Here is an 11,759-nt window from a genome sequence, read left to right as displayed (position 1 = left end):
TTTCTAGTAAAGCCTTTTTCTCTTTCTTATAAGTTCCACTAACGATTTTTGCCCAGTCTCGTAGATGTTCCCTCAACCTACGGATTTTCGCCTGCCATTTCTTCATCGGTGTATTACCTTTATTTTCATTTGTCCAAATCTCCGCTACCATGTCAAAAAAGCCTTCACGATGTAACCAACCGAATCCAAATTTGAACATAGGTTGATTATTCCCTAAAGAAACTTCTCTAGAATTTAACAATAACGGAGTGTGATATGATATTTTCCTTGTTAGAGCTTGAATAGTTGAGAGCAAAAATTTCTGCTCCCATTATGTGCTCATTAGGATATAGTCCAGGTTTTCATAAGTTGGAACCTCCATAGAATTAGCCCATGTAAATTTCCTCCCCGATATCTCTAATTCTCGTAAATTTAGCCCATTGATAATCGCATTAAACATTAGTGGCCATTTGTCATCATAATTATCCTTATTGTTTTCTCAAGGGCTACGTAAGATGTTGAAATCACCGCCTAGTAAAATAGAAATAGTTTCATGGCTACACATGTTCACAAGTTCAACTAAAAAAGTATCTTTAAATTCTGCTTGTGCTGCACCATACACTGCTATCAAAACCCACTTAAAATCATCGAATTTGTTATGTAATAAGAATTTAATATAATAATCTGCCTCATCAATCACTCCAATGTCATAGGTTACTAAATCAATACCCAATAAAATACCTCCAGATCTACTTCTTGGTGCTTTACTATGCCATAGGAAATCCTTCCTCTGCATAAGTTCTTAAGAAACGACGTAGAAAAATTATCCCTACCCATTTCTGATATAGCAATAAAATCTAGTATTTGTTCCTTGGACAAATCCAAAATGTATTTGTGCTTTTTTGGGTCTTTAAACCCATTGCTATTCTAGAAAACACCTTTCATCTTGAATGAGTTTTAGATGCTTTGGAACAATCACCCACTTAGATTATCTGATTTCTTAATGACAAAACATTGGATTTTTTATGTGCAATTTGCTGATCACATAAGTGATCACTGCCCGTATCCATTACTTCATCCATAAGTTTGCCACATAAATGGCTTAGGATAAGGTAATCAAATTCCTCTTCTTCTTTCAACTCTTTCTCTGCTTCTGCTAGTAAAACATTCATTTTATTAGTTGTTTTAATATCCTTATCTCTTGAACATTCTACCCTCTTAACAGTATCAATGGACTCTAAAATGCATTTATCATCACCCCCATAACAGCCCTTAAGCTAGTTATATTTGTAACCATATGCTCATTGGTGGTAAAAGACATAATTGTAAAGCATTAAGATTCTCACCTACTATGTCCAAGTTGCGGGCTACTTTGATCGACCCAGCTCACACAGTCAAGTATTGGTCCTTTGAGTCCGCCCGTCTCTTGCTCCTCCAAGATCCCAGGGCCAAAGTAGCCTCAGACACTTCTGCTAACGCTGCAGTCGCAGCCTTCAACTTGGCAAGTTCAGTCGGTGAAGCAGTCCCAGCCGCTCCCACGTCCTGACGCTCCTAGAGTGCCTCATAAGCGACATGGCCGTCACTAGCCATCACATGCCGTGCACGCTACCAAGACAGTGCAGCCCCAGAAGATGATGTTTTAGCCAGATCAGTACTAGAGCTTTTGACGCATCAATGTTTCCTGAAGTTGTGTCCTTTGTCTCCATGTCATTATTATTTGCCTTTTCCTCATTCTCCTTCTCACCATGACCATCGTCAGCATCTGTGCCATCCATGTCTATGGGTTCTGGGTTTTTATCATTTTCACTAGTCTCCACCCTAAACTGAAGCTCATATAGGTAGTCACCAATAACCACATCAATGTATTCCGAGATTAAATTAGGGTCAAGAACCGAAACTTGCATTCGAGAAATATCATGCATCCTTGTGAACTTCATATCCACCATTTGCGTGACACCCAGCATAAAACCAATAACCCAGATGGCCATAAAATCTCTGAGCTCTTTTGTTAAGCCTTTGAACTGAACCCACACCTCGGGCTTAGTGTATTTGACCTCATCACAAGCTATGTATTCCTCTCCATCTTGGCATTTTGAAACTTAGCTTGAACTACACCTCATTCCACCATACACTTTAACTCTACTTTTGATGGAAAGATGATTCTAAAAGTGTTATCACAATTGACTTCAACAACCCACTTCCATCTTCCAGGGATTAGTCGTTTCAGTTCTACTGTGACATTAGCTATAGTCATGGAACCTTCAATGACTTTTACCAGAGCCTATTCAGACTCATTCTTTGTTTTCTGGCCATAAGTATGTGGGATATAATAAAAACCTAGGCCATCTACTACATATCCACATGGAATTGCCACTAGTTTTACGTTTTCAAGATAGAGTATCTATGTGTTACATGCTCCTCACTTTCACATATATGACAAAAAGCACGATGATACAATCCATCATAACGTGACCTTTCTTGAAGCAACGAAAGCAGTACAGTTTAAGTTTTCCAATAGCACCCTCCCTAGCTGTCTCTTGTGACAATGACCGATAAAAAACTAATCGTTCTTTTCCCATACCTCTTGCGGAAACATCAACCTCCGTCAATGCCGTAGTTGCATTCTGATGTGCATTACTATCATGCTTTTGCTGAGATCCCATCCCCACACTTGCCGGGATCGGAACCCCACCTTCAACCTTCGCAAAGGTCGTCTGATTTGTTGCATTTGCTTTCGCCACCTGGTTTGCATAATCCGTCATTGTAGCTGTTTGTGCTATCGTTGCTTAAGCATGTCCTCCAACATGCGTTTGAGCATTAGTTGACGCCCCTTGAGGTGGTACAGGCACCCTGCCATTGTAGTCATACTGGCCACCACCATGGCGACCCATCCTTCCCTTGAAACTGCCACGATGATGGCGCGGGAAACGACCACCACCGCAACCACCATAGGCGAAGCAGCCGCCATAATAGCCACTGTCGCAGTAGCTACCATAGCCAGGGTGGAAGGCCTGGTTCGGCTGCTGAAACTCCCACGGCCAACGAAAGCACCCTGACTCACAACGTTGCGTGTTGATCCGCGGAAAGCTCCGGCACCACCGCGCTGAGCACCCTGTCACGCACCACCGCCCTCCATGTCTCTCCAAACAACCTCCGCGTAAGAACGAGTTCGCACCAGGGAAAACACAGCAGACAACGCCGTATGGTTTCTTCTTGACGTCCCCGTTCTGTTGAAAAGGGCAACCAAACCGGCAGTGGGCCTGAACGGGATCTTGGGCCCGAGTTTGGGTCGGACCGCCTGCCCCATATACTTCAGATTTGTATTTGAAATCGAATTTGAATTTGAACCCTCTGCCTTAAACTGCGCATGGCCACCATGATTGCCGAAATGACCGCCCGACGATGACTGTTTCTCCGGCAACGACGACGGTGACCCCCTGGACAAAGAAACCCGCCCCGGTGACTAATGCCGAGGTAGCCACCTTGCACCATCAAGGATGTCGCCCAGCGTCTGGGGAGGTGACACCCCGGGCGGAGGTAAAGGCCCTAGCCATGCCCTGCCCTTTGATCTGTGAGCAACAATCTCATCCACTATCCGCCGGGCCAAAGTTCCTCTCTTATTCGAACCTGCATCCACGGAAAAAGTGCTCACCTTGGAGGTCAACGATGAAGGCAGGTCAGCCACTACAGCCAGTAAATCCGCCACCGAGACACCAACATCCTTTGCTTGCTGCACCAGCTCCGACGTTGATATGGAAGCAACGTCGTCTGCCACTGAAGCCGAGTTTTCGTCATCCATTGCCCAGAACTTGCCGCCGGAGAACTCAAACTCAGGACGGAACTCCAGAGCATGTTGACGTTTAGGCATCTTCGATGCCAAAATCACCACATCTGTCACCGCCGTCATGTGTTCTTCTCTTGCCCTCCTACGTACCTCTTCCGAGACACTATGAACCTCCTGCTCTGTTGCCGGCCGAGCCGCCGGCTCCATCATCACTCGACGCACCCCTCATCCCTCCATAGTGTTGTAGTGGCCGATTAGCAATTTTCATGGGCTACAACTACTAGCCTGTTTTTAACTACTTGGTTCAGCATGTGTGTGTCTCAGTATTGACTGTATCACCGCCATATATATTGAACTCCTACAAAACACCATCCTTGCAAGTTGCATAAGTGCCATGCGATTAGCGTAAGCAGCAATAAACACACAAGTGCAGAAGTGCTGGTTGGTTACAATTTGAGCTCGCACGAGCGCGTTGATGAGCTTTGGGAGGCGCAAGAGGCATATGGAGTTCGCACATGACTCAAATTAAATGAAATTGACTGACTGACTGGGGTTGGCCAGAGGAAGAAGACAGAGATGAGCCTTTGCTTCGGCTGAGAGGCATTCGATTCGATGGATCCGCCCGTCCCCTCCCTGATTTCAGCACCTTGGAGTGAGCAACTCCTCGGTGCCCCCTCCAAAACTTTTGACTCAGCAGATTGAGCGAGGCCTGTGACTACTCACTAGGCCCAAAGATCTGATGAAAGCACCATGTCCATGTGAGCAGCTTGGAATATATGGACCAAAAATTGCCCGACCCATGGGCCAACATGGGCGAGAGTTGATCAACGTGGGCCGTATAATCATTAGTAATTTCGTTCATCTGAATTTTTTATTTATATATTTTTATTTTTAAAAATAGCATTAATATACATCTATTTTTAAATTAACAAAATAGGCGAGATATATGGATGTCCATTCAACGTGCAATCCATGTGGATCACCCGTACACTGGGCGATCTATTTAAAAATCACAAAAATGGCGCGTTCAAAAGTCTCGAACCTTCAAAACACTATATAAACTGTCATTAAAAATTCTCAAAACATTTTTTTAGTGTAGAGAATCTCTACTATTATCTAGCGCTATGCATAATTTCAAGATAAATGATAACTTGTCATATTTTTGTCAAAAAAATTATCTTTTTTCTCATCTTACATGTCATATTTTTATCAGAAAATTTATAAAGCTAGATGGTAGCATACTATACACTATCACATTTTATATAATTTTTAAGACTACTTAGATGATGTTTTGAATGTTTAGAGCATCAGAACATGGTATTTTTGTGTTTTCCAAATAAATTGTCGGGTGATCCATATGTCCAAGCCCATTTTGTTAACTGTAAAAACGGACGCATATTTCCGATATTTTTAGAAGTAAAAAATACAGATAATTTTTTTTTTGTTCCTCGTTGTGGGCATCGTGAGGACGCGTGTTGGGACGGACCGAACCCACCACCACCCCGCTCCAGTCGCGTCGCCTTCCACGCCCACGTGAAAAAGCAGCGCCGAGCTCAGGCTCGCAGCGCAACGCGGAGCAAAAAAGGCGGAAAAACTGCTTGAACTGGAAGCGACCCGAGTCCAAACCCCACCGCCGCGCCCTCCTCCCATCTCGTTCTCCGCACCGCACGCTGAGGGCTGAGGTGAAGGCGGCGAGCATGCATCACGACCCCAATCCCTTCGACGAGGGTAGCGCCGACGACAACCCCTACTCCGTGAGCCAAAAACCCTTCTCCTCCTCGGAATTTTTGTTGCCTACCTAAGTGGTTTGGTAGATCTGGAGTTTTTTGGTGGGCATCTGATGAGCCGTAGCTGTTTTTTGTTGCGTCGCAGAATGGAGGAGGCGGCGGCGGCAGCAAGCAGCAGTACGGGTTCCGGCCGACGGAGCCCGTCGGCTTCGGGGGCGCCGGCAGGGGCGACGCCGTCGTCGACGTCCCGCTCGACACCATGGGGGTAGGATGCTTCATTCATATGCTGCCCCATTTTTAGTTGTCACTGTCTCGCGCTAATCCGAGTGTTTTGGGGGTGGTATGGTGTCATGCAGGACTCGAAGAGCAAGGCAAGGGAGCTCTCGTCGTGGGAATCAGATCTGAAGCGGCGAGAGGCGGTAGGGTTTTGCCCTCCGTTCCACTTTCGAACATTTGCGTAGCTGGCTGCTTTGGTTGTATATCATGACGTTTGTTTTGTGGCTGTAGGACATCAAGAAGAGGGAGGAGGCGCTGAAGAATGGTGCGCCCCTGTCTGTTTGCTGGTGTCAGTGGTGTTCGAGTTGTAAGTTGTTTCAACTGAAGTGTGATCATTGCCTTTTCCCCTTTTTTGCTTGATACAGCTGGAGTGCCGATGGAGGAGAAGAACTGGCCGCCATTCTTCCCGATCATCCACCATGACATTGCCAACGAGATACCAGCCAATGTGCAGAAGTTGCAGTATCTTGCATTCGCAAGCTGGCTTGGTATGTGTGCATGGACCATTTTGTTGCATATGTGATTTAGCAGTAGCAAGTTGTTTCATTTTCTTGGTGGAGAGCACAATCAGGCAATTGTAGATAGTAGATATGGTGTATTTCAAAGGCGTTAGCTTTGATTGCTCATGATAGCTTTACTTTTGTTAATGTAAACTGCAGGAATTGTGCTTTGCCTCTCGTGGAACTTCATTGCTGTCATAGTCTGCTGGATCAAGGAGGGAGGTGGGTTTCATGGTTATCCGTAAATGCCAGTGTGCTGTTTATACATTGGCTTGCACTAAATAGTTGGTATGTCTTGTGCTTGCAGATTCAAAGCTGTTTTTCCTTGCAACTATCTATGCTTTGCTTGGAATTCCTTTGTCATATTTGATATGGTATAGGCCCCTCTATCGTGCAATGAGGTAAGCTATCACCGTGTTTGGCACTCCTTATGAATGAATTTTGCAAAGTGGTACATTTATATGCGCATTTTACTTCCATTGTAATGCTTCTTTCAACAGTGCATTTTTCAAAGCAAATACTTGTGTAAATAGTCTATTCAGACCTGCACAGCACAGTCACTGTTTCCATTTCATGTATCGATGAGGGAGGGATGGGTATATTCATCCCAATTATAGTTAGACAGTGATTGTAGATATGGCTGAAAATTCTAGCATAAGACGCTTTAAGTGGAACTCAACTGTAGATATGTTATACTCCCTCCGTCCCAAAATATAGGGCGTATTAGGATTTGGAAAAGACAAACTTTGTAAATTTTGACCAACATTAGTCAAATTATACGCATGTTTTAATGTACAAAAGTTGTATCAATAGATCCGTATTTCATAGATCTTTTAATACGATATTGATTTTGTAGCAATTGATAATGTATTGCAAAATAAATTAATGGTCAAAGTATACTTTCAAAGACTTTTCCAAATCCTAATACGCCCTATATTTTGGGATGGAGTGAGTATATTTCTGGAACCATGATGCTTTGTATTAAAAAGGCTTACGCTTTCTCATTAACTTGTTAAACAGGACTAACAGTGCTTTCAGTTTTGGATGGTTTTTCCTCTGTTACCTGGTAAGATCTAGCTGGAAAATTTATTTTGCATTCTCGACATTTCAATTCAACAGTTGCAATAGTTATCAGTTATTACTTATCACACATATTAGATCATTTGTTGCAATGATGTTTGATGCAGATCCACATTGGTTTTTGCATAATTGCTGCTATTGCTCCACCGATTATATTTCATGGGAAATCATTAACGTAAGTTGCCACTACTTTATCTATAGTGACCAAAGTTATTAGTTTACTTAATTTCTTCATTGCATTAGTATCCGATGCTACAGTTCTTATGAGTTGCTGCATAATCTTGGAATCTTCTGCGAAGAAATATACAACCCTAAAATTTGAACTGGCTGCTTCCATATTCCTCTGCAAGATCTGTAATGACCTGACTGCTTTCATGCTCTTTTAAAAGATACCATTGGTTTTGTGCCTGTTGAATATCTCAAGTATCTCAGGAGAATCTATTTATTATTGTACGTTTTATTGAACCAGTAAATGTGCTTGACTATTGAGTGGATGTTGTGAAAATGTTAGCCTGTGCTCCATGTTTTGATTTCTTCATAGCTTTACAACATATTCTGTTTAATCTAATGTAAAACCTTTTATGTTTCTTGTCAGTGGTATACTGGCTGCAATTGACACCTTCTCTGAGCATGTGATAATTGGGGTAAGCTGAGTGTTGGGCACACTTCTGCCATTTCTTGAATGTGTCAGGTATTTTAAAGTTACTTCCAAATCTTGTGGGGCATTAAGAATCAATGTTTTGTTTTGCAGATCTTTTACTTTGTGGGGTTTGGACTATTTTGTTTGGAGACACTGCTGAGCATTGGGGTTCTTCAGGTCTGAAATAATTTTCTCTCAACAATCAGCATTCTCTTACCTTCCCTCGGTCCCTTCTTTCTTTTGCACTTTCAGTATTTCTGCAAACCAGTCAATGTTCCATTGTTTCACAGCATACTAAATCATCACACTTATTTTTTGTGTTAAAGTTTGAAGTACACGTTGATATATTCTTTTCCATTTAGTATGGTAATGTTAAGAATATTGGAGTCTTTAATTGTTCTGTCTGTCTGTATCTGCACAATTAAGTATATTTGTCGCAAATTAAGAACGGAACTTTTATTTCCCTCCTACATTTTCACTATAGCACTTCATTGAGAAGCATATGATGTCATTACCAATATTTTAATGTCATATTTGCTGAACGATATGTTTGGGTATGTTGTTATTTTTATTTTGGCAGTCATATTGGATGAACAACTACTAATTTCTTAATCTATAGGCTCGTAGCATAGAAGATTTAGAAATGGTCCAATGAACTTGTTGCATCAGAAGCAACTCCACAATCAATGGCATGATGTTTATTTGCTTTTGGTTTTCATTATTACTCCATGTTTCGGATTACCTGTCTTGAAGCATTTTTTTAACAATGCTAATGACATTTGCTATTTGCATTTTGATGAATGCAGAAAGTGTACATGTACTTCAGAGGGAACCAGTGAAGCTAGCATTGATGGGGAATTTCTTATGTCTACTAGTAGCACCTGTTCGTGGAGCGGTTTTGTGCATAGCTGTCAGTACACCTTGAGTCTATCTCTTCATATGTCAGTGTTGCTGAGAAGTGCTTTTTAAGCTGGCATGGAGTAGGAGGATGATAGCACCGTCATTATAGGTTTGTTTACGGAACGGGGTGTTTTGATTCTTCGTGGGCTATGGCTCATGTTTTATCAAGTTAGTTTAGTCGCAAGTTTGGCATGTTGGTGACCATTAAGCATCCAGGATTATTCGTGAAACGCAGAAAAGCATATGTACTGAATTCTTTTGTGCTATCGTGCTTGTCAATTTTATATCGATTTTTCCCAGTCCAAGCAAATTCATCTGTTATAATTATGTATCATAGTTAAGCTTTTTTTTTCGAGACCGCGCTCTAGTAAAGTTTTCTGTCCGCATAGTTGCGATGTTATCTGTTTTCCAGGAACAGCTACGGTAACCTGAGATCTCCCCTGTTGAAGGTGTCGGCGCCTGGCATCGTCGTTGTTCATTAGTGTCCATGTGTTCAACTGAGGAAACATGGGGCCTACGATGGTTTGCCAATCCTGATCGAAAACTTCACCTCGCATCGGTGTCCAGGCGAATAGCAATGGGTATCCATGACGGGAGATTTCAGAATCATTCAGCAGTTGGCAGCGTATTGTTCAGTTTGGCCTGTTCTGGCGTTCGCATACCTTGGGGCTTGGGCCGCCTTGTTGCATACGTAGTCGTGCTGGTGTAGGAACTAGGACGTACCGATTTCTGCAGTCCATCTCAACCAGCTATCGTTGAAAGCCTAATGTGTCGACCCGGTTATTTATCCTAACCATCTTTGAATCTTTATCACCCAATGTGGCAGTGACGTACCCTGTCTGGATAGAATTTTTTTTTCTAGTTTTTCTCTGAAAAAAAAGTTAGAATCTATTCAAACGGCTAGCTGTTGTTCTAATTTCTAATGATTTTTAGCTAGTTGAGGAAGCGGTTTGTGACTTAAATGAATTAAAAGCTGAGAAGCAGATTGAGATGAATTTTTCTAACTTTTGATATGTTAAGGCCATCTCCAGCAGGTTCAGTTCCCACTGCTAAAGTACCCCGTAAAACACCGTAGCGCTCGAATTTGCTCTTCAGCAGATACGGTATCCAGTGCTACAATGTTGATGAGAGAGAATCATGTATTCTAAATTTGCTGAAATACTGTAGCAACCGCAAAGCTGTTAATAGAGGTTGACTGTGTGGTCCGGAAGGAGGAGAAAAGTAATAGAATGTAGGAAATAGGATAACTGCTGGAGATAATAAAAATAAAGAGTACTGTAATAGTGTAAGAGAATATTGTAATAGTATTATAGGAGATAAATTTTTAGAGTATCTGCTGGAGATGGTCTAAGAAGCTAAAAAATTATTTTAAAAACCAACAACTAAAATTCAACAATCGCAGCCGTTTCCTCAGCTAGCTAGAACCTGTAGAGCACAATCTATTTAAACGGGACTATAGTCACGTACACATGATACATAACTATGGCTGTAGGTAACTAATCATGTACTTGAGGGGGAAACATATACTTATAGCAAACGTAAAATGATTTTGCCATTTATCTTTCTGAGTGTTTTTTCTGTTCATTTATCAACTTTTTACCGCTGAATTTCCTTCAAATCTTTTTTTATTTTTGTTGGATATTTGACATATGTAAACAAAAAGATTGCATTGCATAAATATGGTTGAAGTTTTCACTCGAAAGGTGTGTAGACATTCCTTGACCAACCGTTTGTTTTTAGCCTTCGGTCCTCATTTTCTATACTAAGCTGAAATAAACAAGCTGATTTATTATTAGTTTTAAAAATAAAAATTAATTTCTGATTAAATAAATTAAAAGCTGCTAAGTTACTGAGAATCACTTTTTTGTTTTTTATTTACTGAGAACTAAAAAATTCTCATAAAAACCCACGGTCAAAAACTAAAAACCATAACCAGCTTTAAAAAAACGCATAAATTTTAGCTATACCAAACATAACCTTCCGCCACCAAAGCCGCGTGGGGCCCACCCACCAAGCTTTCTCATGGTCATCAGCTGATCACAATTCAGAACAGCATGCAGGACAAAACAGAGCCGAGGGAGGCATCAGTGTCCTGATGAAGAGCACAAACAAATCACATAATCACAAGCTAATTCAACAGAAGGCGAGATCTCGTTGCTGATCCGAGCTGAGCTCACCACAAGCTGCCTCTCAGGAGGAAGCAGGAACAGGCAAACACCAAATCACCATCTCCATTGCTAGTTCTCCACTTAGCTTTCATCTCCACCTCTGATCGTAGTGGCCAGAGAAGGTTAGGCTCTTGCGTCGGCTGATCTATGGCGGCCTTCGCGGTGCACACGAGCGCCGCCACCTCGCCATACTCTCCTGCGGGCACGGACATCCTGAAATTTTTCAGGACCAGGAGTGTCTTCCCCTTCCGCGTGTCGTGCTCGGCGGCGGGTGCGGGTGCGGACAAGACGGTGGTGATCGGGCTGACGAGTAGTTGCAAGAAGCCTGTCAGACTGCAGCATCAGGTGGTCGTCGTTTCAGATGACGACCACCCCTGAGCTCGTATTTCAGTTCGTTTTCCAGCCAAATCACGACGGAAAATTGCGAGAATTTACAGGGATGCGGGATACAATTTCGGATCACTGTGCAAAAAATCGTACTGAAATCCATCCTGTGGAGGAAGAAATAAAAAAGAAAAGTTTCGGGCTCGGGACGGTCGGTATTTGAAATGCCGTCCTCTTCTGTGCATGTATTTTTCATAATTTCCCAACCAAATACAGATTATAAATTCTGAGAAAAAACTTAGAGGTGGGTGATACAATATCTGAACACGACATAAAATTTGAGACGCAATCATAACCTGTGGACTGTGGAGGGTTCAGAAA

General features: G+C 42.2%; 1 protein-coding gene across 1 annotated transcript; it reads left to right on the top strand.

Annotated features, from left to right (window-relative positions):
• Positions 1-5,305: 5,305 nt before the first annotated feature.
• On the top strand, positions 5,306-9,185 carry LOC133924884 (secretory carrier-associated membrane protein 6). The gene is made up of 12 exons (XM_062370618.1): positions 5,306-5,517; positions 5,636-5,755; positions 5,847-5,909; positions 5,998-6,031; positions 6,132-6,254; positions 6,426-6,488; positions 6,574-6,667; positions 7,287-7,332; positions 7,454-7,521; positions 7,942-7,990; positions 8,098-8,163; positions 8,793-9,185. Exons 1-12 carry the CDS (start codon positions 5,461-5,463, stop codon positions 8,823-8,825), a joined length of 816 nt encoding a protein of 271 aa, XP_062226602.1. The 5' UTR covers positions 5,306-5,460; the 3' UTR covers positions 8,826-9,185.
• Positions 9,186-11,759: the final 2,574 nt, after the last annotated feature.

This window comes from Phragmites australis, chromosome 7 (assembly GCF_958298935.1).
Source record: "Phragmites australis chromosome 7, lpPhrAust1.1, whole genome shotgun sequence".
Lineage (NCBI taxonomy): Eukaryota > Viridiplantae > Streptophyta > Magnoliopsida > Poales > Poaceae > Phragmites > Phragmites australis.
The sequence above is the reverse complement of the archived record's forward strand: the minus strand, read 5'-3'. Positions and strand labels throughout refer to the sequence as shown.